At 54.3% G+C, this 24,050-nt stretch overlaps 9 protein-coding genes across 9 annotated transcripts; 7 read left to right on the plus strand and 2 right to left on the minus strand.

The window, feature by feature from the left end:
• Positions 1-2,482: 2,482 nt before the first annotated feature.
• Positions 2,483-5,463, plus strand: B0T26DRAFT_729658 (myosin tail-domain-containing protein). The gene is made up of 2 exons (XM_060442970.1): positions 2,483-4,527; positions 4,592-5,463. The coding sequence occupies exons 1-2, from the start codon at positions 2,917-2,919 to the stop codon at positions 5,117-5,119; spliced, it is 2,139 nt and encodes a 712-aa protein (XP_060289898.1). The 5' UTR covers positions 2,483-2,916; the 3' UTR covers positions 5,120-5,463.
• Positions 5,464-10,371: 4,908 nt separating this feature from the next.
• Positions 10,372-10,629, plus strand: B0T26DRAFT_658546 (uncharacterized protein; the record flags this gene model as incomplete). The annotated part of the gene is made up of 1 exon (XM_060438881.1): positions 10,372-10,629. One exon carries the CDS (start codon positions 10,372-10,374, stop codon positions 10,627-10,629), a length of 258 nt encoding a protein of 85 aa, XP_060289899.1.
• Positions 10,630-11,173: 544 nt separating this feature from the next.
• B0T26DRAFT_658813 (uncharacterized protein) lies at positions 11,174-12,208 on the plus strand (the record flags this gene model as incomplete). Its single annotated transcript, XM_060438902.1, has 2 exons — positions 11,174-11,760; positions 11,803-12,208. The coding sequence occupies 2 exons, from the start codon at positions 11,174-11,176 to the stop codon at positions 12,206-12,208; spliced, it is 993 nt and encodes a 330-aa protein (XP_060289900.1).
• A 580-nt stretch (positions 12,209-12,788) lies between these two features.
• Positions 12,789-13,112, minus strand: B0T26DRAFT_756627 (uncharacterized protein; the record flags this gene model as incomplete). Its single annotated transcript, XM_060446127.1, has 1 exon — positions 12,789-13,112. One exon carries the CDS (start codon positions 13,110-13,112, stop codon positions 12,789-12,791), a length of 324 nt encoding a protein of 107 aa, XP_060289901.1.
• Positions 13,113-14,111: 999 nt separating this feature from the next.
• On the plus strand, positions 14,112-14,843 carry B0T26DRAFT_876204 (Oxidoreductase, molybdopterin-binding domain-containing protein; the record flags this gene model as incomplete). The annotated part of the gene is made up of 2 exons (XM_060448087.1): positions 14,112-14,654; positions 14,739-14,843. Exons 1-2 carry the CDS (start codon positions 14,289-14,291, stop codon positions 14,841-14,843), a joined length of 471 nt encoding a protein of 156 aa, XP_060289902.1. The 5' UTR covers positions 14,112-14,288.
• Positions 14,844-15,769: 926 nt separating this feature from the next.
• On the plus strand, positions 15,770-17,042 carry B0T26DRAFT_489040 (uncharacterized protein). Its single transcript, XM_060435315.1, has one exon. The coding sequence runs from the start codon at positions 16,096-16,098 to the stop codon at positions 16,819-16,821; it is 726 nt and encodes a 241-aa protein (XP_060289903.1). The 5' UTR covers positions 15,770-16,095; the 3' UTR covers positions 16,822-17,042.
• Positions 17,043-17,862: 820 nt separating this feature from the next.
• Positions 17,863-18,812, minus strand: B0T26DRAFT_680800 (uncharacterized protein; the record flags this gene model as incomplete). Its single annotated transcript, XM_060440541.1, has 2 exons — positions 17,863-18,606; positions 18,663-18,812. 2 exons carry the CDS (start codon positions 18,810-18,812, stop codon positions 17,863-17,865), a joined length of 894 nt encoding a protein of 297 aa, XP_060289904.1.
• Positions 18,813-20,304: 1,492 nt separating this feature from the next.
• B0T26DRAFT_744173 (uncharacterized protein) lies at positions 20,305-21,576 on the plus strand (the record flags this gene model as incomplete). Its single annotated transcript, XM_060444373.1, has 5 exons — positions 20,305-20,550; positions 20,624-20,690; positions 20,750-21,084; positions 21,135-21,283; positions 21,321-21,576. The coding sequence occupies 5 exons, from the start codon at positions 20,305-20,307 to the stop codon at positions 21,574-21,576; spliced, it is 1,053 nt and encodes a 350-aa protein (XP_060289905.1).
• Positions 21,577-22,797: 1,221 nt separating this feature from the next.
• Positions 22,798-23,816, plus strand: B0T26DRAFT_489054 (uncharacterized protein). The gene has a single exon (XM_060435316.1). The coding sequence runs from the start codon at positions 23,116-23,118 to the stop codon at positions 23,758-23,760; it is 645 nt and encodes a 214-aa protein (XP_060289906.1). The 5' UTR covers positions 22,798-23,115; the 3' UTR covers positions 23,761-23,816.
• Positions 23,817-24,050: the final 234 nt, after the last annotated feature.

Genomic DNA, 24,050 nt, shown 5'->3' on the forward strand with positions numbered 1-24,050 from the left:
AGCCTCATGGCGCAACTGCACTCGACACATCCTCATTTCGTGCGGTGTATCCTTCCCAACCACAAGAAACGGCCAAAGCAGTTCAACAGTCTCCTCGTCCTAGACCAACTGCGATGCAACGGTGTCCTCGAAGGTATCCGCATTGCCCGTACTGGGTTTCCCAACAGACTCGCCTTTGCGGAATTCCGGCAGCGATATGAAGTTCTCTGCCGGGACATGCCCAAGGGGTATCTGGAAGGCCAAGCTGCAGCGAGAATAATGCTTGACAGATTCGGCCTTGACAAGACCCTCTACCGCGTTGGCTTGACCAAAGTCTTCTTCCGGGCCGGTGTTCTGGCGGAGCTTGAAGAACAACGGGACGCCCTGATTACAGAGATCATGTCACGATTCCAATCAGTAGCTCGTGGCTACATGCAAAGAAGAATCGCGTTCAAGCGCCTCTATCGGGCTGAAGCGACCAGAGTCATCCAGAGGAACTTTCACGTATACCTGGACCTCTGTCAGAACCCTTGGTGGCAGTTGCTTGTCAGGATGAAGCCTCTGCTGGGCGCGACGAGAACGGCCACAGAAGTCAAGAAGAGAGATGAACTGATTCGGCAGCTCCACGATAAGATGAATCTGGAAGTTCAGGATCGCCAAAAGCTCGAAGAGGACAGGCGAAATGTTCACGCCGAAATGCTGCGCATTCAGCAAACTCTCGAAAGCGAGCGCGCTCTGGCGCTCGACAAGGAAGAGATCTTCAAACGACTCCAGCGCCGAGAGGCAGAGCTCGAGGACAAGCTGGCCGGTGCCTTGGACGACCAGGAGCGCATCGAGGACCAACTAGACAGTCTGCTTGAGGCGAAGAAGCGTGCCGAAGAGGACGTGGAAAGATACCGAACGCAGCTCGAGCAGGCGGCCAGTCTCATTGCGAGACTCGAAGAGGAGAAATCCGAACTCGCCGGGCGCGTTTCGGACCTCGAGAGAGCCATCGAAGACATCACGCAGAAGCAATCTGAGCGCAGTGAACAGGAGGCTGCGCTCGCGGACGATATCAAGATGCTGCAAAGCCAACTGTCGCTGAAGGATCGCAAGGTCCGGGACTTGGAGGGGAAGCTGCTGAAGGTCGACCAAGATCTCGAAGTCAAGTTGATGACGACCCAGAAGGAGCTCCAATCTGCAAAGAGTAAGACCCAACAGCTCGCCTCAGAGAATCATAGCATCCAGCAACAGCTATCCCAGCTTTCGCAAACCTCGACAGACTATGAAGATTTGGTCCGAAAGAAAGAAAGCGAGCTGGCTTTGCTTCGCTCCGACATTAAGAAGTACGAAATGGAGCGTCGCAACTACGAAGACCAGAAGAAGAACCTCGGCACGGAAAGAGAGAAGGCCACGGAGCGACTTCGAGAGGTCCAGGCCGAGCTGGCCGCGATGAGGTCTCAACAAAGCCAGCTCCAGCGAGAGGCAGAAGATGCTAAACGGCTCCTTCAGGCTCGACTCTCGGAAGACGCTCAAGCGGACCAGAACCGACAGGTCCTGGAGTCTCAAATCAACCATCTCAAGGAGGACCTGTACACGGCCCAGATGGAGCTTAGCCGAGAGCGCCAGTCTCGGGACGATGTTGCCCTCCTCGGGGAGCACAAGTACCAGACGCTTCAAAATGAGTATGGCCGCCTTAACGAGTCAAAGATCATCATTGAGAAGGAGCTTTACGCCCAGCAAGACACTCTGCGCCGGACCATGGAAGCTCGGGCTGCCGCTGAGCAGGAACGTGACGAGGCCCGCCAAGAAATTCGACGACTCCGCGTCATCAAGACGCAGGCCGAGGAAGCACGCCGCGAGGCCGAAATAGTCGGCGAGCGGGCAGCCGCAAAAGTTGCACGGGAGCGAGAAGAGAGTCTGCGAAGGGACCTCGAGGCGGCGCACGAGAGGCTGAAATGGTTCGAGTCTGAGTGCGAGAAGCTAAACCACCAAGTCGAAGACTTGAACAAGCTGATCCTCGAGTCGGGCGATTTTGGGTTGAAGAACGACCAAGCAAAGGAGCGACTCGAGCGCGAGCTTCATACTGTGAAAAGTCGGCTCGCCGCCTCGGAGAACGATAATCGAGCCCTCCTCAACAAACTGCAGCAGAAAGGCCTCGAGATTGCGCGGTCTGGTTCCAGAGCGAGCGAGGCATCTCGAGGCCAACTCCAAGTCCTGCAGCGCGAGAAGGCAAGATTTGAGGAGCAGAACGGCAAGCTCAACAAGCAACTGGGAGACTCGCAAGTCACAGTTGCGTCGTTGGAAAAGAAGCTCGAAAAGCTGCAGCTCAATCTCGAGGACCTGAACCACGAGGTGGCCCGTGAAGTGAAGAGCAGCCGAAATGCCGAAAAGGCGTCGTCCAACTTCACAGCTCAACTGGCAGAGGCGAATCGTACAATCGAGGCCGAGAGACACCTGCGCAGCCAGGCTCAGGGGACGGTCCGAAGCCTGCAATCGACGCTGGATACCCGTGACGGAGAGCTGGCCGAGCTGCGGACCCAATTGCTCAACGCGCTCAGAACCGTCGATCCTGAATCTGTGCCCGCGGTGCAGAGCGATGGCGGCGGCGGCGGCGGCGAGAAATTCCTCAGCAAAAACTTTGATCTGGTCCGCAAGATTGAAGTGCTGCAGCAGAACCTGCGCGTCCAGACGGTAGCACGTTCAAACGCCGAGGCCCAACTCGCCGAGCTGAGAGCAACTAGGAACGACTCCCCCGGCCGGCCGCGACTCGAGGAAATAAGCCCTAACGAAGCCCCTTTCAACGGCTCTCCGACACACAAGCGGCCCAAGCAGAACGGCCGTCACTACTCCAACGCCTCGACCCCCCCTCGGCGCTTTGGTAACAACGATGGCGACCATTTGCAAGACTCGGTTCGCTCAGACCGCACGGCAGACATTCTCAGCTTCAACAACCGCATGGATCTCAAGGCCGAGGTAGAGGAGCTGCAGAACCAACTGCAGCTCGCTCAGATACAGAACCGCCACCTCCAAAGCCAGATAGAGCGCTCTACCCCGGCCCCTCCGGACACATTCCCGGACCAGAGCCCATCGTTGCGCCGAGTACAGAAGCTGGAGAAGGCCAACAGCCGGCTCCACGACATGCTCGACGATTCTTCCAAGAAGGTGTCGGCCTTGGAGAAGGCTCTCCGCACTGGGGAACTGTCGCTCCGTGACATCCAAACCAAGTCTCATGAGGAGATCCTCGATTTTGTCAAGAGCCAAGAAGAGTCCCGCCGGTCGCTTCTACACAGCCATAAAGACACTGTGGCAGAGCTGACTGATATCAAGGAACACTTTGACAAGCTGAGACACGGCCGCGCCAAGCTCGAGGTTGACTTGCGCGACGCAAGATCGGACCTCCAAGAGATGTCGTTGGCCAGGGATCAGGAGGCTGGAAGTCGGAGCCAGCTGCTGCAAGAATTCGCCGATCTCCAGATCCGGCTCGACGCCGAGACTTCCAAACTGGCTGATGTAACAGCCAGTCTCAACCTCTACAAGAGCCGGGCAGACGAGTACTTCAGCAAGCTCGAACAAGCCGAGATTGCCGTGCTCAAGGCTAACCGGGCCGAGCAGTTTGCGAGAACGCAAGCCAGGGAGGCTGAGGACAGCTGTGCCGAGATGATGTCGGAAAGGAAGCGCCTCGACTCGACCATTGAGGACATCCAGCACCAGAACCAGAGACTGGAGGAGAAGATTGAAGACATGTCCACTGATCTCGAGGCTGCCACACAGGCCAAGAAGCGGCTGCAGCACGAACTGGAGGACTATCGCAGCCAGCGAGCGAACGACATTGAGGACAAGGAATCGAACATGGAGCAGATGCGCAAAAAGTACCAAGCCGAGTTTGCCACCCTAACCAAGGAGCTCGACCTCGCCCGAGAAGAGAAGCTATTCAAGCAGGCCGAAATCTCTAGGCTGCGGGACGAACTGGACGAGCTCCGGTCCAAGTGGGACGACGAGGTGCTCAACAGTTCAACTTGGTCCAAGGAGAAGTCGCGACTCGAAGCTACCCTGTCGGACGTGGTGGCCTCCCGAGACGAGGCAGTCAGCGCCCACAACGAAGCCCAGGGCAAGATCGTCTCGCTCCTTTCGCAGGTGCGAGCACTTCGGTCGTCGGTCGACGAGGTGTCGTCAGAGCGTGACAGCCTGATCCGCGAGAAACGGAGCGTCGAGTCCCGACTTCAGGAGGCCAAGGCCGGTCTCGAAGAACTTGCCAACTGCGAGAGTCCCTCGCTCCGCAATGCCGCCAACATTGACAAGGAAATCCTTGAACTCAAGTCGGGACTTGCGCAGCAGGAAGACATTGCAGCGGCAGCCGTCGAGAAGATGCGACGGGCTGAGGCACTCGTGTCTGAGATCCAGAGAGACATAGTCGCCGAGCGCGAAGGGACTGCCGAGCTCCAGAAGCAAAAGGTTGCGCTGGAAAAGGCTCTCAACGAAACCCAACTGAAGCTCATCGATCTCGAGACAAAGGGCTACTCAACTGCCAGCCACGACATCAAGTTCCTGCATAAGCGTATCCAAGAGGTAAGTTTGGACAGCCCTGGCGATAAAAGGATGTGATCGGCGAGCTAAAAATAGAAAACAATAGCTTGAGTCGCAATTAGAGGCGCAGGAGAACGAACGCAGCAAGTCACAGCGCTCAGTCCGGAACGTGGATCGCACCGTGAAAGACTTGCAGTCACAGATCGACCGGAGAGAGAAGCAGAACAGCCAGCTCCAGGAAGATATAGGCCGCATGCGAGACAAGGTCGACAAGCTCCTCAAGACCATTGACGAGCTGCAGGCTTCTGAGAGCTCCAATCAGCTGTCGGCGCGGCGGGCCGAGAGGGAGCTGCGCGAGGAGAGAGACAAGGCGCTCCGGCTTGAACGCGAGCTCGAGGGTTGGAAGAGCCTTCGTATGGAGAAGAGCTCCGGCCTCGGTGGTAGTGTCGCAGGGAGCGTCATGGGCGGCGGCAGCCCTCGCGGAAAAGACAGCAGCGGTGCCTTCAAGAAGAGGATGTCGGGATCCTGGGTGGCGCGCGCCGGCGTCGTCGGCAGCGAAGGCGACGAAGTCAAGATCCCCCAGCGCAAGAGCAGCATTAGCAGGGCGCCGAGCATGACTAAAGGGTTCTTGTAAGAGATAAGTTTCTGAAAAGAGACGAGGGAGGTGGGGGTTTGGGTGGATGTGGTTTTTCCTTTCTCTTTTTCTTTTTCTTTTTGGTCTAGCATGTTTTCGTTGTAAAGCCTATCAGCTGGATTTTTTTGTTTACGTCCTGGTATGGATTTCAACTTGGAATTCTTTTAATGGGCATTGGCAATGGGCATGGATCAGGGTCACGGAATGCGTCTGAATTGTTTGTTGATAGTGGTACTACGGGGGGAGGGAGGCACGGAATAGGATTGGGTTGGATTCCGCTCCAGGAGGAGGGAGGATAGGAAAATAAAACGAGCAGGCCATAAATTGATGTCTATTCCCTCTTGTTATTTGTCTGGTTGTCTGTCTCGGTGTGACTGTCTGACTTGTGACGGTCAAGGGATAATATGGTGGAGTTGCTGTTGTAGTTTGCCCCTTTTTGGTCTGTTGCTCAATATCAACACCTGATCGGAGATGCCTCAGCAGGCACACACACCTCTCTCGTCTGCCGTGATACCAGCACAATGCCGACACCTGTTACCGAACGCTTGCAGTATTAACTGGTAGCCTCGCTCTGGCCGTGTGCCTTTCCCGAACAACGAGATGCACTCAAGCCTCGAGAGACTTCTTACGACAAAACCCCCTTATGAGGCAGGTTGGAGAGGCATGTTGGAGACGGCAGACCAACGACCTTATATACTATGGTTGTGCAAGAAAATAAAGAGCGCTAGATTGCAGTAGGTTAGCTATATCCCTTTTTTAGTTGTGTGTAAACAACTCCCTTTCCCCCATAGACTAGGTACCCACTTATCCGCATGTCAACGAAAGGCTTTAATGGTTTACAGTTCTGCCTAAATCTTCTTCTCGGAGGGAGGTGATAAGTTCTAAAGCCTCCAATGTAGAATCCTAGAGGCCTATCTCCCTGTCTCGAATGTCATTGTCGGGCACAGTGGCAAGAGTGTTTTCTTTGGCGATTTATTTACCATCGCCCACGATCATCTCCCCTGCCAGCAAAACAAGTTGCCCTTAACTTGTAGAAAAGAAAATGAAATGTAGTGCAGCTCTCATGTCTCTGTCCTAAACAAGTAAACCAGACGACGGCAACCTCCTCGTTTCCTATGCCATCTACAGCAGCCGACTCTCGGGACAGAGACCAACGAAAACGTCCAACCCCCTCCTCTCCCCTCCCAACCTCTCCTCTTCACGTCCTAGTCCATAATTAAGTGAGAATGAGGGCCACCCCGCACAAGACAGGACGAGATAAGCAGACATCATGTCTGTCTCAGCACAGCAGAAACTTTTTGCTCGCTCACCAGCATACACGCTGGGGGGGGGGGGGGGAGGTAGGCTCCTGTGGTCGGGGAGCAAGGAGCACACGCATGAGCAGAATGCCACAAAAGATGCGCCTTGATGGAAAAGAGCAAAAAAAACCAAGGTGACAAATAGTTCGACAAAAAAGCAGGAGGGGTAATGTTAGTGGGCGACGGTAGAGGATGTAGTAGGGTCTCTGGGATAGAAACGGCAGGTCGTGCATAGAGGGCACGCCACCCGGGTTTAGCACTGGTTCAATGGGGCGGACAAACAACCGAACTAGAACGGGGAGGGAGGCAGCTCGGGCTTATTAGAGATTACTTTTCCGAAAGATACCTTGTCTCCCAGGCCATGTGGGTGTGTGTATGTGTGTGTTGGTGTGTTTTGGGGGGGGGGGGGGGGGGGGTGGACTGTCACTGTGTGAAGCGGAGGAAAGAGAAGAAAAAAGGAAAGAGAAGAAAAGAGCCAAAGGTAGTGGGCATATGAAACCAAAATGGGGCACGTGCAGATAGACGAGAAGAGGGCGGAAAAAATGGCAAAAGTTGATAGAGATTTGAATTGGTCAGTGAGTCGATTGCTGCTGTCCGTGGTGGATGCCAAGGTGCGAAAACGCCAAGGCAGGGAGGCAGAGCCAAGCAATTGCAGCGGCAAATCTTGGGAGGTGGAAAGGCAGCCATCGTTTGCTTTGCTGCGCTGCAATGCGCGTGTGTTCGGATGGCAGACGGCACACAAAACTGTCTTGGAGAGCAAGAGGCGGGGTCCTAGTGGGGAGGTAGTCCGATCAACAGGTGATTTGCTGCGTGCTGTCCTGTCCTGTCTGTCTCGCGGAGTTCGGACGGCGAGCTGAGGTGTCCCTCTGGGCTTCCTTTCCAATTCGTCGCAGCCGAAAATTTTTCCAGAACCCCGTGGACGCTGCCTGCCGCTCCCAGCAACCCGCCAATGCCTCTGTTCCCCCCCTCCTCCGCGAACGCCGTCCGGCTTCGTGTATGTACATAGAACGGAAAACTTTAACGGTCTGCGGGCTCTGGGTCCCGTGAGTCTCGTCCGCCTTGGAGGCGTTTTGTAACCATCCAATTCCCGTCACGCGCGCCAAGAGGAGCGAGCAAACAAATCAGGAAAATTAGTCGGCTGCCCCTATTTTGTTAGAAAGCCACCCTTGAAGAGTCTGCAGCCTGGCCGGCCAATTATAAAGCATCCGGGTCCCACCCAAATTTGCAGTGCGGCCACAAGCCTGCGCCCACAATAGTTAGTGCCTTGGAGCCTGCGATGCAAGTTGGCCAGTCGCGCCCACAGTCCGGGCCGCCCGCGCAATTGAAGCTATTCGCAAGTGGAAAAAATAGTCAAAAATTAGTCAATATTGAGTATTCCGTAGATGTGAACAGAGGTCAGGACTCTACGTAGTTGGGAAGGCGTAAATACCGGTATTCGATTGCACTCGAACGCCGGGCTATGAAGGTTGTTGACATGGAAAAGGTTGACTGGCGATAGCTTCAAATTCGTTACGGCGCGCACAGGCCTGACGAAATGCCTGGCCTTGGGGTATTCGTTGTGGACGTAGGCTTGTGGCTAAATCTTTTGCTCTGCAAATTTGGCTAGGACCTAGATGCTGTTTTATTGGCCGGTCACGAGGGTTAACTTTGTAACAGAGTAGCCGACTAATATTTCTGGCAAAAAATACGGCCTGGACCCGGAATGGGAGACCGCTGCTGTGCGTGCAGGTCAGGAACACATCTGCCCTCCTACCCGGCGCTGCCTAGGTACCCAGCCGAGGGTTACAGCCCGACGGGGAAGGCGAGGGTTAGAAGTCATGCCTCGCTCAGTAGCGAAGTCCCGTCTGGTCAATTGGTGCCGACAGCGTGTACCATATACCACCCACACATCGCCTCCGGCCACCGGATACCGCGTCTCAGTTCCCTTTCGGCGCTTGGACTGCCTGGATTTGCTGGTGTGCTGGTGCTGGTGTGCTGGTGCGCCGTTGCTTGCTTTGCTCTGGATGCTGCTTGCAAGCCTTGACAAGTTCTAGTCCCTTCCCGCTTCCCGCTTCCCGCTTCCCGCTCCCGCTTCCGTTGCCGCTCCCACTCTCCCATGAGCTAGCTTTTATCCGACAAGCGTCGGTCTCTTGCAGGCCCTGGGTTCTGCCTGGGAGAATGTAACCGGGGCCCAGTGCTGATCGTGTGTCCTAGTTAAAGGAGACGCTCCAGTGTGCTTGGGGGACGGAGCTTGTGCATGTCTGTCAAGCTGTAGCAGGCCGAGATGGCAGCTGCTGCCGTGGTCCGAGAGCTTGCTGCCACATTGGTGCATGCATGCCATTCTCGCAACAGAGCCCTCCTGTCTCCTCGCCCGTTCGGGAGATGACGGATTGTACAAGCGCCTTCCAGAGATGTAATGAGCAGTAGATTGCCCGACTTAGCCTCTGCAAGGTCTTGCAAGCTCATAGATGATGAATCCTGAAATATGTTTCGGAAACAAATTGGCGGATTCTGGAGCTGAGGAGCGAAGGATGTTGAAGACTATAGTTACTCTCTTGACCGGTTTAGGTCCTTGCAACATAATGAATAGAATAGGTCTTTGAGTTAATTAGTCGTTGCCGTGTTTCACCAAATTTTGGCTAATTATTGCCATTCACGCATTCCATGTCTTTGACAACTCGTGGGTCGTTGTCTGTACTATCTGCCAATACTCGTAGGATTGTATTTCCAGTTGCAATAAACCCGATCATGGGAACTTGGCTTGTGGGACCACAACACAGGTCAAGCAAGTATGGTAACAACACGATGTATAGCTAACAATGCTTGTCTATTTGGCTATTTTGTTCTTTCGCTGATGCAGAAGAAAAGAAGGGAATTGCAAAAGTAAATAGATAATTTGGGTCTTGCATTAATCGCAACGGGCTTCATGTGTTCATTTGATAAAGCGGTCCAGGCAGTGTAGTTACCTGTAGACGTAGCTAAAATGGCAAAAGCTCACCGATAACTTACTGAGTTATCGGCTACGAAACCCTTTGGGTTTACTAGGTGCACGGGTTCCTTTTTCTTTTTTTGTTGGGTACGCTTTTTTCTTAATCTTTTTTTATGTCGTCTTTTTTTCTCCCGCAGCTGGAATTGAACATTTGAACCCTTGACCTCTCGGATCGTAGCCGATTTTAGATTTCTAGTTAAGATTTCATTTTTCCCTGGCTGCCGCGTTATTGAGTTTTTGTTTCTGCGTTTGGGTTTCGAGATACATGACTTTTTTTGCGTCCCAGTCAGGCCAGCTGAGCCACTCAACTGACTTCAGCTGGATGTTCCTGACAATAACCTGGAGGTTCAAACTTGCATATATACCACCCAGCTCGGAGTTGGCCTGCCCGCAGCCCGCAGCCAGAAAGCTTGTTCAGCCAACAACACAAACCAACATCGAGTTTGCCCATCGTTCTGACGATCCGTTGTAATGGATCCGGGTTGGAACAATACAAGCTATCTTTCCGCAACTCGCTCTCGCTCAACTCGCCACTCTCTTAATTAGAGTCTTCCCTCACCGGGCCTCCATTCAGGTTTCGCACCACACAGGGCACCGAAATAACACTGGCAATCAATTTTCCCGGAGAGCACCTACCGCGCAGCCTCCCAATTAATTTGCCAAGTCTCCCCGTCCGAGTGCAACGGCAGTGATGTCATTAATCACCCGAGATTAACTCCAAATAGCCGATACCAGAAACCAGGTTATATTGCCGTGGCTATATAAGGGGGGCGGGTTCTGGCCTCCCCCGCGAGTTTCAAATGAGCTGATAAGGTGCTCAATCCGTTGTAGCTGCACGTCCAAATAAAAACGAAACGAAACGCAAACCATCTCTCTCTCTCTCTCTCTCTCTCTCTTCGCACTCACCAAAGGCCTCAAGTTACAAGCATTCGCTCGAGGCGGCTCGGTCAGCAACAACAAGCACAACGACTAAAACCACAATAGCCATGAAGCTCCTGCTCGTCTCCACGCTCGCCTCTCTGGCGGCCGTCGCCATGGCGACCCCGCTCACCCAGTGGGAAGACCCTTACCCTGCGCCATGCGGTAGATCGGTCCCCTCGGGGCGCTGCACGACCGAGGCGACGTGCATCCGCAAGGGGGGCTTCTATGTCGGCAGGGACTGCACCTTCTACGACGTCGGGGATATCGGCTGCTGCTACGACATTCCAGATGGGAACTCTCCGAGAGGGCTAGACAACCAGTGAAGAGTGGTTGGGGATGCCTAGTTGATGCTGGGAGAGATATTGCTGGTTGGCTGTATTATTCTTGGGGCCGAGGCCTAGTTGTGTTTTGGCGTATTCCCTTCTTATGTTTTTCCCTTTTTCTTTTACTTTTCTTTCCTTGGAAGTTGCCTGTGCCGGGGTCTGCGAATGGTCTTTTGACTTGGGAAGCTGGGAGGCTTTCTTGATATAAGTAATAATATCATGGAGACTGGACTCAAGAGGGACAACAATACCAGATCGACTGTGATTTCTTTGATTTTCAGCTGGGACCGAGCCTCGAAATTTGCGAGTCGTGCTTGAAGGGCCGAGTTTTCATTTATTTATCATGTTTCATTTTCTTTTACTTTTGGCAGGTAATTAATTGTCACTGTTCTCGTGTTCTTTTTTGGATTGCTTGGTGACCAATCAGAAGGCGACAGACAACTTCGAATTTGACCCCGCGCACACACTCTCCTCTGCCTCTTAAACTTCGTCTGTTTAATCGTAATTACCCGACTTGTAGTGAATGCCTGAGCACGTCGACACCATGTCGGCCGCCACCACCCACAGGCCGGGGACTGGTCTGGGCCGACTTGGACCTCCCTTTTCGCACAGCGACAGCAGGTCGTCGGTCGCGGCCTGCATCGCCGACCTCCCGGTGTCCATCACATCGCGTGGGAGGACGTTGCGGCCGGCGCGAGACTTGGCCGGCTATCTCCGCTCCGAGCTCCTGCCGTGGAAGCTCGATCTCATCTCGAGCCACCTGTGGTTTGCCGGGCCGCGCCACGTCCCTGCCCGGTCGCTGCACCGCCATCGGTTGGCGCGTCGTGAAATAGTTATCACCGAGAGTCCGAGCGAGCACCTCATCTCGGACTACACAGTCGTGTTTGTGAAGCCGCTTCCCAGCTACTTGCTCTGCTACGACTTCTGGGCCACTCATCTCGCAGCCGACGCGTCCCTCTACGCTGCTGCCTGCGGCTTGCTGCTGTCCTACACCTGGCTCATCGCATATCCCACCGACTTTGACATCGCCAAGGAGCTGCGCCTGCTGCCAGCTGACCTGGCGTGGAGCGCATGGACCTCGTTCGTCTCGGGCTTCCTGGACCATCTCGAGGCGTTGGGCTCGGCGTCGGCGTCGGCGTCATCCCCCACGCCGCCGCCCCCGCCAGTGGTCAGTTACCGGTACACCTATGGCGAGCTACGCATGAGTCGTGTCAATTACCTCTACAAGTTTGTGCCGTCGGTCTGGGATAGGGATAATCCCGCCCGAGGGTTTATGCCGACGTCCATGTGGAACAAGTCCTTCCTGGAGCGGAACGTTGCCCGCCTTCTCACCGTCTTCGTCGCCATCTCGCTGGCCCTCTCGGCCATGCAGGTCGGCCTGGCCACCGCCCAGCTGCAGCAGGACGATTTTTCCGCCTTTGTCAGCGCGTCTTATGGCTTCGCCGTCGCCTCTCTCGTTCTCGTGCTGCTGTGTGGGGGCGCCGTCTTGGTCGCCGCCGTCTGGCATTTCCGCTACAAGATTTTGCGCCCGTGGAGGATGCACGTCTCGAAACAAGGCACCCAGGGACACAACCTGTGATGGAGGTGAAAAAAAGCCCAGGCGGCCGCCGCGGGAGAGAATCCGCTTCATTCGGGGAGGTTGATGTTTTTTGCTCGGGATTTCTGGTCTCGATGCTGTTATTTTCCCCTTGGCGGGCGGGTCCTCGCCCATGATTTGATGGCACACGGTCTGATTGATCTACTATTAGCATGAATTAATTACGGTTTCATGCATAGAGTGAGAGAGTGTAAGTTCATGAGAGAGTGTGAGTTCATGAGAGAGAAAGGAGAGTCTGAATTGTGATATAACACGCGCTGTCCATGGCGACAGCCGACGGGTGCTAATTAAGCTACTACATCAAGGATGATTAAACAAGTCGTAACTAACCGACAATCTGACACTGAAAGATGACAACTGCTGGGACAACACAACATCCCCGCCTCGGCCGCGCCTGCGCACCGAAGATGGTGCTTGCTTTTTTATGTGAAGGAAATACGTAGTACAAAAACAAAAAAAACAAACTCGTGATTACCACTGTGTGTGTGCGAGAGAGAGAGAGAGAGAGAGATGAATGAAAAAGGGAGGAAAGGAGAAAAAAGAAAGAAAACACGGTGCATGTTCATGTGATTGGGGAAGACTCCCTACCGCCCTCTATGCGCTCGAGTAAGGGTAACCAGACGTTGTAATGGCGGACGAGATCGTAGATCAGGGCCTCGCGCGGAGCCAACGGCCCGAGCGTGACAGAAACCGGGGGGGGGTCAACCTCTGCCCAGCCAAGCATCATGATATGGCGGAATTCGGGCGAGTTCGACAGCGGGCTCTCAGGCTCGCCGAAAGCCCACTCCTGCGTGCTGGCGATGTGCACCAAGAGGGCAATCACCGTGGCGGCGCAGTTGCACGTCTCTGGAAGCTCGAGGCAGTGGTGAGTTGTGGGGGCGGCCATGGCTGGGCGCGAGATGTCGAGACTGACTGACTGACTGGGACTTGTTGGGTGGGAAAGAAGAAAAGACGGGCGTTGGTCGGCTCATACCGAGTGTTTAACGAATGCGTGTGAGGAGAGGGGAGTTTGGACACAAGTGAGCGCAGCGCGAAGACGAGAGAGAGAGAGGATGCAAGACTTTGCTCAAACAGGCGTTTGCCTTTTAACTTGTCGAGGAGCTTTCCCGGGGAGACGGCGACGGAACCTTAGCGCTCGCGCCCCTCTCACCTCCCACCCCCTTCCATCCTAGCCTGATACCTAGGAAAGGAAAGGCGAGAATAGTAAATGAAATGTCTCAAAAGCAAACAGCAAGCTCCGTCGCTGGAAAGCGGAAAGCAGAAGCAGGTAGGTGCCTCTGGGATTCTGGGGAGATGTCGTCGAGGTTCCCTGACTCGACTTCGACTCCACTCGGCTCGAGAGGGGAGAGGGGGGGGGGGGGGTGGGAAAGGTGTGTTTCTGAATGGCTGATCCTAATCCCTTCTCTGCCGATAATTACCCTCTAGCTGCTTGGCTAATGCAGACGAAGAGAGTTTGCAAGCGCTGTAGCTTTGGCTGCCGACACGCCCCACCGGTCCCTCGCTCCCCGCTTAGCCTGCCGGCAGATCAACCGCGACGAGAGCCCCTCGACTTTTGATGTATGCAATTATCCGGGTGAGAGAGAGCGCTGTTTGGCTTTATCTCATATCACTGCAGCTTCCAATTGAACATTAACTCGGGATGGTTCTGATAATCTGATCCACTCAACAGGCGGGCCAAAGAAAGACACGACTGTGTCACTGTGCTTTGAACTGACCAGGGTTGTGAAACGTATAATTCGGTTTGACTTGCTTAGATTACAGCCCTTTTTGAGATAAATATTCTTAGGTGAGTTATAATTAAATGATCGCCAGCAATTAATAATTGCAGTTATTCATGTTTTAATTATTAATTATTCTTCACAACGCCTGGTTACGGAATAATTCTAATCGTTCAATGCCCGGGGAAAAAGCGTTCCGCTCTAATAGTCTGCGTCTAGTGTCTACCTACCTAGCTAATAAATAAATAGAAAATAAATAAATAAAAGCTAACACTTTGACAGGGACAAGACGTTACCTTGGTTGACCTGGCGGCGCCTCAGCAACACAGCTCTCGTCGGCGACGATGCGCCCTCACGTGTCTTTAGCAACATATTTTTTGAGCGACTGGCCGCCGGTGCCGTTCAAGTTCCCGTACAACGGCGAGCCGCCCAAGAGCCTGCTAGTCAAGAAGACGGTGACGCCCAACGAGCTACACCTTGTGCGCAACCACGGCGGCATCCCCGACATTGACGCGCAGGCCTTCGACCTGCAGCTCGACGGGCTCGTCAACAAGCCGCAAAAGATCGCGCTCGCGGACCTGCAGAACGAGGCGCTGTTCCCACGCGTGTCCAAGCTCGTGACCATCCAGTGCAGCGGCACGCAGCGTCAAGTGGCTGTACCGCATCAAGGCCATCGAGAACACGAGCCGGGCACCGGTCCAGAGCAGAGAGTATTTATACTTTCAGCAGCAGTACGACAAGCACAACCAACTGCCTCAGTGTAAGCACTTCCACTTCACCTCGTTGACCGCAAGGTCGAGTTCCTGCCTATCACGCGCCCGACCGAGTTCGCCTACCAGACACCGGAGGAATACGACGTGGCCTGGTCCAAGATGCAGCCCCGAGATGTCGACGACTGATGTTTATGTCTGTCTTTTGTGTCTTCTGGGTTGATGTCTAGTCACGATGTTATGCCTACCGTAGCCTCTCTCTGGCTTTCTGCTCTGGTTTAACTGAACATGATTATCACGTTATTGCTTTAAACCCTGTGCTGAGAAGCATGTCCGTAACAAGACGAAAGTTGCGCGAATCGGGGGTGGGGAGGGCAATCGAAGTTCGAAAAGGCGGGTGTTGCTCGGAGGAGTCTGCCGGCCGGCAGGCAGGAACAATCACATGCCAACCTATCTTAGCTAGCGCGAATGACGCGTAGTGCGCTATCCGTTGTGTCCTTGTGCTTGTAGGGGGTAGTGCAGCTGCAGTCAGTCCGGTGGCGCCAAACTCGTCGCAGGTGGACGACGGCCGTGGGCAATCAATATCTCTGATGAGGATGAGTTGGCGGTGGCAGCAGCAGCAGCAGCAGCAGCAGCAGCAGGGCCGTGCAAAAGCAAAGCAAAGAGAGGCTGAACTAGCCCGGCAGCTCCCCGCTGAGTTGGTTTCACGTAGCTGTGCTCTCATTGGCCATGGAACGAGCGGGTTGCAGGCGGGGAAGTGGGTTCACTCGTTCCTTCCCTGTAGCTTCACTAGCTCCTGGCGGACAGCTAGATTTCCCGACATGACGAGAGGGTTGGTGGAGAGATTGGAAATGTGCGAGTGAGCAGCCAGAGTGTCTCAAAGGACAGAGAACAGAGACTCGCTCACTCAGACACACACGCAGCCAAAGCCCGCCGTCACCCGGACGCGTCCCTGCAGCCAACCCTCATACGGCGCCGTGAAAGCTGCGTCTCGAGTGTCTGTCTGGAAACCGCCCTCCGACCACCCTCTACAGTCCACAGACTTGACCACCGCCGACAAATCTTGGCACACGACGGTGCAGCGGCCCTGAGTCATTAGTCTCGCTCTTGATCAAAACCCAGAATGGCGTGGATAGGTCAGCCAGGCGCTAGCCTTCACGCCATTCGTGGTCCACCCTAGAGGTGATTCAGAATAAAATCGCCTGGTAACTATGTACATACCATTAAAAAGTGAATAAAGACTGGCCCGGGGACATGACTTGGTCCCATTCCCGGTCCAGCAGTGGTAGTCGAGCTGTCTCTGTTGCCTCTCTTGCTACTCCATTTCCACGTTATCCGCTTGACTCCAGCCGTTCAAAGCTCTCTCCTTACCAGCTGCCTCCATCAAATCCACTGACCAAAGCATCCCTTGCATCGCCAACTTGCCTGATCGAACAACGCCATGCCCGCGAGAGCCAGCCCCGATTCCGAAGCCGGGATCCCGTCGGGCGGGCCCGCCGAAGGCTGGACAAGGGAACTGATCACGGCGTTACCTACGCTGCGCTCGTCGACTTCGTTCGCGCTCGAGTACCCGTCACCACCGCCAGCCAGCCCAGGCCACAACGCTTCACAATACCGGCCGCTAGACCTCCTGACTCAGCCCTCGTGCCCTGCTAGATTCGTCCCCCGCGCCGACCTCCGCCTGCTTCCTCTGCCCTGGGCCTGCCCGGGGTCTGTCTCTGCTGTCGAAGGTGCGCAGGTGCTCCTAACCGAGATGCCTGCCATCACGAGCAGCAACCACGGCCTTATCACACAACATGCAGAGTCTGTGCCAACAACCGCAGACAGCAGCAGCGCCGTAAGAGGCCCGTCGCCAGAACGGCCCGGGTGGTACGGCTATTTCTCCTCTCCCGCCGCCGCCGCGTCAGCGTCCCAAGCAGAGACGCCGCCTCCGCACGACTCGGGCTATGCCACGTCGGTGGTGACCAACGACGGAGAAATCTCGCCGGGACAAGCCTCAGAGCCTGATAGCCTGCTGGAGCTGTCGCCTTTGGAGCTCATGGCGCTGTCGCCGTCGCAGCTCGAGGCGCAGTTCCGCTACGCCGACACCGAGCTACTGAAAGAGCTCGAGGACGAGATGAAGGAGCTCCAACCCGAGATCCAGGCCTGGCGCCTGGCCGAGAGCTAGCGCCAATATGACCATGTATATCTATATCTCGGGGCTCATAGTTGTGGTGGCTTGGCTAGGTCAATGTTTTCTTTCTGGAAGCTTTCTTTTGCCAACGATAGCGGATGAGTACTTAGGCAGGGAGCTCAACCGCCCCAGTAGAGGCTGGGTCTCGGCATAGATAGTTGTATGTAGTAACTATGTGGCCTCGTCAATGGGATAAGGCCGCCATCAGCGTTTCATCTTCGTCCCTTTGCCCGAGTACTTGTGGTGTTTCTGCCGCCTCAGCCCCATGGCACTCACTGACCACCATGCTCTTCTTTTAACCATGGCTCTGAGAGCTCGGTCAGTGTCCTTGGCCTCCAGTATAGTGTGATTCCATGGCGGCCATGGATTGCGCAGCCGCCTTCCCTCGTGTCCTCCAGCCGGCGTCTCGGCGAAGTAGCGAGCGTCTCACTCTCACTCAAAGGCGATTGCCAGAGGTCAGTTGCGCAGAGATTTTATAGAAACTCCAAACTGTGTATCGCGGTTGAGTCATCGAGAGCTAGAGTGGTTGCTCGCCAGCTAGCGGCCGAGCTTCAAGCTTTTTATTGACTTTATTCACTTCAACTAAAGCTGACCACGTAGGGTGACACCAGCTACCGTGATCCGCTGGGAAGGAAGCGGCTGTTATAAGAGCGCATTATCTAACTATAAAATTTCTCCGCGAGACATCGAAACGAAGACTGGAGAGGATATATCCCAGGAACACTTAGAGGTGAAGATTCATTCGCTTCACTCCTAAGCCGAGAGCAAAGATGTCATTTCTGCTGTTGGACTAGCTCGGGTTCTCAAGCCTGCTTAGATCCAGGACCCAGGATCCGTGACTCGGGACCAGGGAACCCAGCATTCAGGGCATGGACACAAAGGCAATACAATAACCGATATGAGGCATACCCTGAGCAGAACAAGCAAGCATAGCAACAAAATGACAGCCAACGTCAAACAATCTAAGCACACTAAGTACACACACAGGTCCATAAACATTCATTCCTACCTAGCGTGATTTACAGTCACTCAAGATCACCATTCGTGGTGCTGCTTCGGCTTCTTTCTTCTTCTCTCTTCCCCACTCTCCTCCCCAACATTGACCACTGTTGACCAGCTGTCCATATTGTCGTGCTCTTCAAACCTCATCCCCATAGCCTCTTTGGCGGGCGTGAATTGCCGGCTTAGGGGTCGAGGCTCCTGTGCGTCAGGTTTTGCGGTGAGGGCAGCCACCTCCTCCTTTTGAAGTTGACCAGCACGCAACTCATGTGCCATAATGATAGCGTTGAGCCTGCCAACTTCGGCAACTGCAGCGTTGTGACCTCGGATAGCCTCGGCGGCATGTTTTCCTCGTCGCTCTAGTTCACCCTCCAAGTTCGTGATCTTGGCATTCTTGCCATGGATAGTTTTTTGGAGGATCCCGATGGTATCATCACGGGCTTGAGGGTCCGAGGTCTTCCAAGCTGCAAGCGCTAGAAGCTCGCCGTGAGCGTGTCCGAGTTGGATTTTAGCTGTCTCCTTAAGCTGTCTCTGTTCATCAAGCCCCCTCACAATATCGGTAGAAATACGGTTGTATTCGCCAAGAAAGTCCTCGTACTGTCCACGCAGATCAAAATAGAATTGGGACGCCTGCTCGTATTGCTCCTTCATAGTTTCGTATTTCTTGCGTGCCGATGCTAACTCGTTGAAGAAGTCTTGGCGAGCCGCCGCAATAGATTGGGCTGCAAGGCGAAGAGTGTAGCCGACTGGGTCTTCCTCTCGCCCCTCTAGACTTGCAACCTATTTGACTGTATTAGTTATTGCCTCAAAAATAACTTTGCCGATTCAGCCCATACCTCTGATTCGCCAAGGGAGGGATCACTTCTCTGGACGCTAAGCGCCTCTAGCTGAACACCTGGTGTTCCGTATGCTCGGGCACTAGATGTCGGTACTGGTAATAGCTCCCGACTCATGGGAGTCGCCGCGTGGAGGCTTCCCTTGTTCATTTCGTGACCCTTGGTCAAAGCTGAATGGTACAGATAGAAGTGGTAAAAAACTGGTTGGTGTTGAGGGTTAATATTTGGCGCAATACTATAATTAAGGTCCTAGGCAAGACGGGAGAGATGGGAGAGGGAGGGAGAGGGAGAGGGTCCTAAATAATGGAGGTGAAGTTTCTTGAACCCAGCCGTGCATGCTGATCGGCGGCTATGGCTTAAACTCAATACAAAGCCGCTGATGTCACGTAACGAGGCGACATGACTCTACAATATAAATCACAAGCAATGGGCTTGCAGTGCCTCATTTTCATTGAGAATTTTAGCTCCCAGTTCACAGCCTGTCCCCTAAGAATAGATTACGGTTTTGTGGACTCTAGTTAACATTGCGATTACTTTTTTGCCGTGTCAGCAAAGAGCTCCCCTATCCCACGATCCCCCAGTCGGCCAACACTTTCAGTTTACCGTTAAGTATGCCTTTAGGTCCTCAATAGCTCTTGACAGTTCAGCGAGCCCTTTCCGGGCTTTCTCTATCTCGGTAAGCATATTGTCTACGTTCTGGATGCCCTCTTCATTGTTCTCGATCGCTTCCTTCAGCAGGGCAGGAGGGCGCGGGCACCGCTCTACTTAGAATAGGCATTTCACCAATTGGCAACAAATGCCCGCTTCGAAGCGAACCAGGCCATTCGCCCCGCCCTTTAAAGCTCCATAAGGTGTCATGTACATGCCTTGCCGCCGAGGTCTGCGCTGTGTATCACGTATCAACCAGAATTGGTGCAATCTCCTGCGACAAAGCAGCTTCAGAAAGTTATTCTTTTCAGTCCACATTTGCGAGTCGGTCAACCACAGTGCGTACAAAACCTTGGCATTAGTCTGCCCTAGGGGATAACTGCCAGCTGCACTTTGGAGCAAAAAGGGGAGCTTCTTGCAAGAGGCCAGTCGGATGGCGTGACGTCGAACAAGAGCTAGTCACATGATTAACGTGGCTTGCGGCCATGTGTGGAGGATGGCAAATGTACCCGGCCTGCAGAGCGAATCGGAAGATAAGCGTGAAGCAGAGTGGGGGCTGCAAGCAATCAGCTTTCGCACCAGCGCGCTTGCCATGCCGCCGGCGCCCGCCATATACTTCCTCATGCGTGCCAGACTGCGCCACCGACACCTAGCTAGCAGACCCTGCAGGGCAAGGACGCAGGTGTCTCCACCCTATTTGCCAAAGACGAGGCGATGTTCGATGAGGTTTGTCATGATGAGCATCCCCCTCTACATGTTCAAGAGTGAGGATCTGACGACGGTACTAAGGATCGAGACGGCAGAATATACAACATGTTCAAAACGGATACGCCGGTTGCTACGGCACGCGGAAACTGCTGGCCGTTTCTGCATGTGAGTTCGCAGGCAATTGTGGAGCTTCATCTGCGAACCCGCAACTCTGCCATTTCACAATTGACAAACCCCCCTCCCACTTCCCACCAGCTTCGCAGAGAAGCTTAACTAGTACACCACCATGGCACCTCTATCACACCGTCACCAGCCGTCCTTAGAGGGCATAATTGACTTCTCTGAAGCCGCCCCCAGTTTCGAAAATGTGCAGCAACGCGCCCAGGCTACTGACAGGTTCCACCGTATCGTCGCGCACTTCGAGAACACTAAACAGCAGCTAGCTTCTTCTCGATCCTGCGACGGGTACAATCGCCCAGCCCTCATTCGCCTTACATTCGAATATGCGCACTCGCTAGAGTCGCAGGACAAGGTTTCAAAAGCTTTTTTCCAAATCTCTCACCCTCGGAATGCTCGACGACATCGACCCTAGCGACGATCACGAGGTAGCTAGTCTTCGCACGCTGGTATTTTCGTTTGCCGATCACCTCATTTACTACTTCTTCCTCCCTTGTTTGTCAGCATCTCTTGACAGCCCCTGATTGTCTTTTTCTAACGGCTAGCTGAAACAGTGCGGGCCTCCACGGGCAAAACCCCTCAGCCAACACCTACCTACCATATTGCGGGCCAGCAAGTCCAAACCCAGGAGGAGCAGCAGCGAATGCAAGAGTTCGTGGGAACTCCTAAGCGTCTAGGGGCCTTACGGGGCCTCTGCCTTACCCGTGACCGCCACCGCTGCGTCATCACGTGTGCCTTCGATCAAGACGAACTCGCACAGCGGCTACGCCAATCTCCTGCCAGAGACGACGATGGAAATGTGCTTAATCCCCGTGACGGTTATAGCCATCTCGAGGTGGCACAAATTCTCCCATTCGGTCTAACGAAGGTGGAGGGGGGTGGTGAATTGGTTTGTAGCCTCTTTTTTGTTTCTACATGGTTCACACCAACATCAAAAAGAGCGAGTCTAAGAAGGCTACCATTGCCATTCTTAATACGTTTGACGTTGGTGTAATCCATCTTATCGAAGGCATCGATATCAACGCCATTACTCTTTCCCTCGAGATGCATAAATTTTCGGGAACTTCGAGATCTTCTTCGAGCGCGTAGTAGATGATGATACTGCGGATACCTATCAAATCTAAGCATTTCACCCCCCTTTTTTTTGTTAGCCCAGCTCCAATTCCCTCTTCCCAGGACACTTTTCTCACACGCATCTATCGACACCCGGTTGGAACGACTTCCCGAACTTCACTCTGCCATCGGCCACGTACTTCACCTTTCAGGCGCTGGCGACTATATCAAGGTGATTCTCAGGGACATGGAGGATGGGGTGGTGCGGGAGGGCTGGTCGACGCAGCTCGGCGCTCTTGTGAACGCCGCCTTGCAGATAAGTACGTAGCAGTGGGTGAATGGGTCCTGCACCCTTCTGAAGGGAGCTCCGGCAGCCGATTGGATTCTCAAGCTCGACGCAGCTCTCACAGGGCCACGAGTTAGCAAATAAGCACGAAACGAAGGTGCAACTAGCGCTATGCTACATCCCCGTTGAGCACTAGGTCGTTGTCTACTGTACTAGAGTCCAAGCGCCCGAAAGCCAAGTGTGGAGTTGAGGAACGAGCGAGGTGGCACCGAGCGGCCGCTGGCGGAGGAGTGGTGTCGGTGCTTCGGCTAGTTTGAAGCGCCTGCTTGCTGTCAACAGTCTCCCCGACGCCGTGGGTGTGCGATAGCTGTTTGGGACTCGTTGGTGTTGCTGCCCCTGCCCAAGAAAAAGAACTCTCGAGCATCTTGTATAGTATCGATCTAGGGTATGGGGGTTAGAACGGCAGCGGGACTTCGAGGACGAGAGGGCTGATCTCCTTCGCGGATGTTGGGTACACTGGAGCCTCGATACTTCCAACTAACACTAAAACCTACGCCAGCGCCGCATGACGCGGTTGGTTACCTCAACGGCGTAGGAAGCGCCCGCCCCAACTCCGCAGGAGGTATGGAAGGAGCCCAGGTTAAGGTAGCCGATTGCCTTCCTTCTTCATCCCGTCCATCTTTCCGCACGCCCCATGCTTCTTCGGCGATCTGGCGGGCTTCGAGAGGTTTCTCTCCCTCCTTCCGGGCCGGTCATTTAGATGAGACGGGAAAGGAATGTACTCTCGGGCGGGCAGCAGATCACGGCTCCACTACCGAGCCTGACAAGTCAACACCGTCATGTAAAGTCGGGCGAACACTCCAAATTCTCTTCCCCAGCCCTGCGAGACAATACCGGATTGGTCGAGATGTTTCTGCCCTTCTATTTTCCCTCTGCAGCGTGTAGATGCGCCGAGCCCATGTTCTCTGACCAGGCACGGGTACGGATAGTTGGTACGGATAGTTGATACCACACTGCAGCCCAGCTTTGGATAACTGAGGCATCTTGCGTCCACCACTGCCCACTCGTCACTTCTCGACATCCTCCGCACTAGGTAAGCTGATATCTGCTACTTGTCGAGTGATCGCAGCCTCTCACAGAGCTGCGTGTGGGAGACGGAAGCGGAATTTTCTGCTATCGCCATGGACCACACCATCATGGACCACACCATCATCATCGCCGCCGCCCCCTAGACCACTAATTATGCTCTCATTTTGGCAGACCTTGTCCCACGCCCAGAGAACTCTGGTCTCGGGCAACATATATCTCAACGGTGGACAGAGGGCGGTTGCCTTGGGCCATGGGAAGTCCCACCCCGGACACCGAAGGACTTCAAGGCCGAATTCTCATTCCGAATGTCGTGGTGTTCACCCTCCTTGCTCCCTTCCTCTCTCCAAAAGACTGCTCATACCGAAAGCCAAATGCCCGTGTGGGAATTTGCACCGGCAAAATTTTTGTCGAGCTGCCTACCCAGGTTAGATATTGGGCAAGATTTGGTATTAAACTCTCCACGGAGGCTGGGGAAACGAAGAAGGAGACGTGATGGCGTACGAAACATTGGACGCCGGTAGAGGGTGGATGACCAAAAACGCGCAGCAACACGCTTACATTTCCAGTCTTCCCTGTCTCACTGGCATCCGCCCAGGCTCTCCCACTCGTGGGTCGTTTCGATGCCGCTCGCTACGGCACCGGTTGTGCGGTTTGCTGCATACAAGGGTTAAGTTGGATAGTGACGAAGATTGGTCGTATAAAAAAGAACGTGAAGCGTCCATCCCCATGGCTTTCCCGTCCGATTCTCAACATGATCAGGAGAAACCCTGCCGCCAGCGGTTAGTTCCCTGGCGGCATTGTCTCCACAGCGAGCGAGACTTCAGCGTCAACCGAAGTGGCATCTTCGGAGCGCCAACCAACTGCAGCTCTCGAGTGTTACGAGGCAGCAGCCCCAGAGAACCAGCCGGACGGAACTCCGGGGTCGCAAGCGTCAAGCTGCAGCCCGCACGGTTCCTGGGCCATCGTTTGCCCTCGGAATGCTATCGGATTGAGCGGTGGAGAGTTCTAGCTTTGAACCGTCGGCCGCGGCAAAGAAAAGTCGATGGGATATTTGTTGATGTTGTGCCGGTCCAGGGTATGAAAGGAAGGGCATTTCCTAGAAGGATACCTCTTCGAGGTCAGAGACGAGAGCGTTAGAAATACCTTGGGTCCCTGGTCTCGATGCTGATAAACTAAATTGTGGGTGCGATTTCGAGAAGCATCCCTAGACCCCGAAAGACCACAACAGGAGCAAGCCGGTCTTGGCCGCTAGGCTAGGTAGGTAGTAGCAAGCGCATTCTGCCCTTCCTCCCCCACTCCTCCCACCAGAGATACCCCGGTCGTTGCAATCCGTCCCGCAGGCTGGAGAACAGTGGAGGGTGTATGCGGCCCAAATGCCAGGACAGACAGACAGACCGACAGCAATTTCTGTGGCACAAGAGGTCGGG

Source organism: Lasiosphaeria miniovina, assembly GCF_030549165.1.
Source record: "Lasiosphaeria miniovina strain SMH2392-1A chromosome Unknown B0T26scaffold_8, whole genome shotgun sequence".
Classification (NCBI taxonomy): domain Eukaryota; kingdom Fungi; phylum Ascomycota; class Sordariomycetes; order Sordariales; family Lasiosphaeriaceae; genus Lasiosphaeria; species Lasiosphaeria miniovina.

What these genes read in the sequence shown, in the direction of transcription:
- B0T26DRAFT_729658 (XM_060442970.1), top strand. Translation starts at nt 2,917, where the DNA reads ATGGATCTCAAGGCCGAGGTAGAGGAGCTGCAGAACCAACTGCAGCTC. An exon ending in TGCATAAGCGTATCCAAGAG is followed by an intron (nt 4,528 to 4,591) that starts GTAAGTTTGGAC and finishes AGAAAACAATAG; the next exon opens with CTTGAGTCGCAATTAGAGGC.
- B0T26DRAFT_489040 (XM_060435315.1), top strand. Translation starts at nt 16,096, where the DNA reads ATGCCCGCGAGAGCCAGCCCCGATTCCGAAGCCGGGATCCCGTCGGGC.
- B0T26DRAFT_489054 (XM_060435316.1), top strand. Translation starts at nt 23,116, where the DNA reads ATGGCGTACGAAACATTGGACGCCGGTAGAGGGTGGATGACCAAAAAC.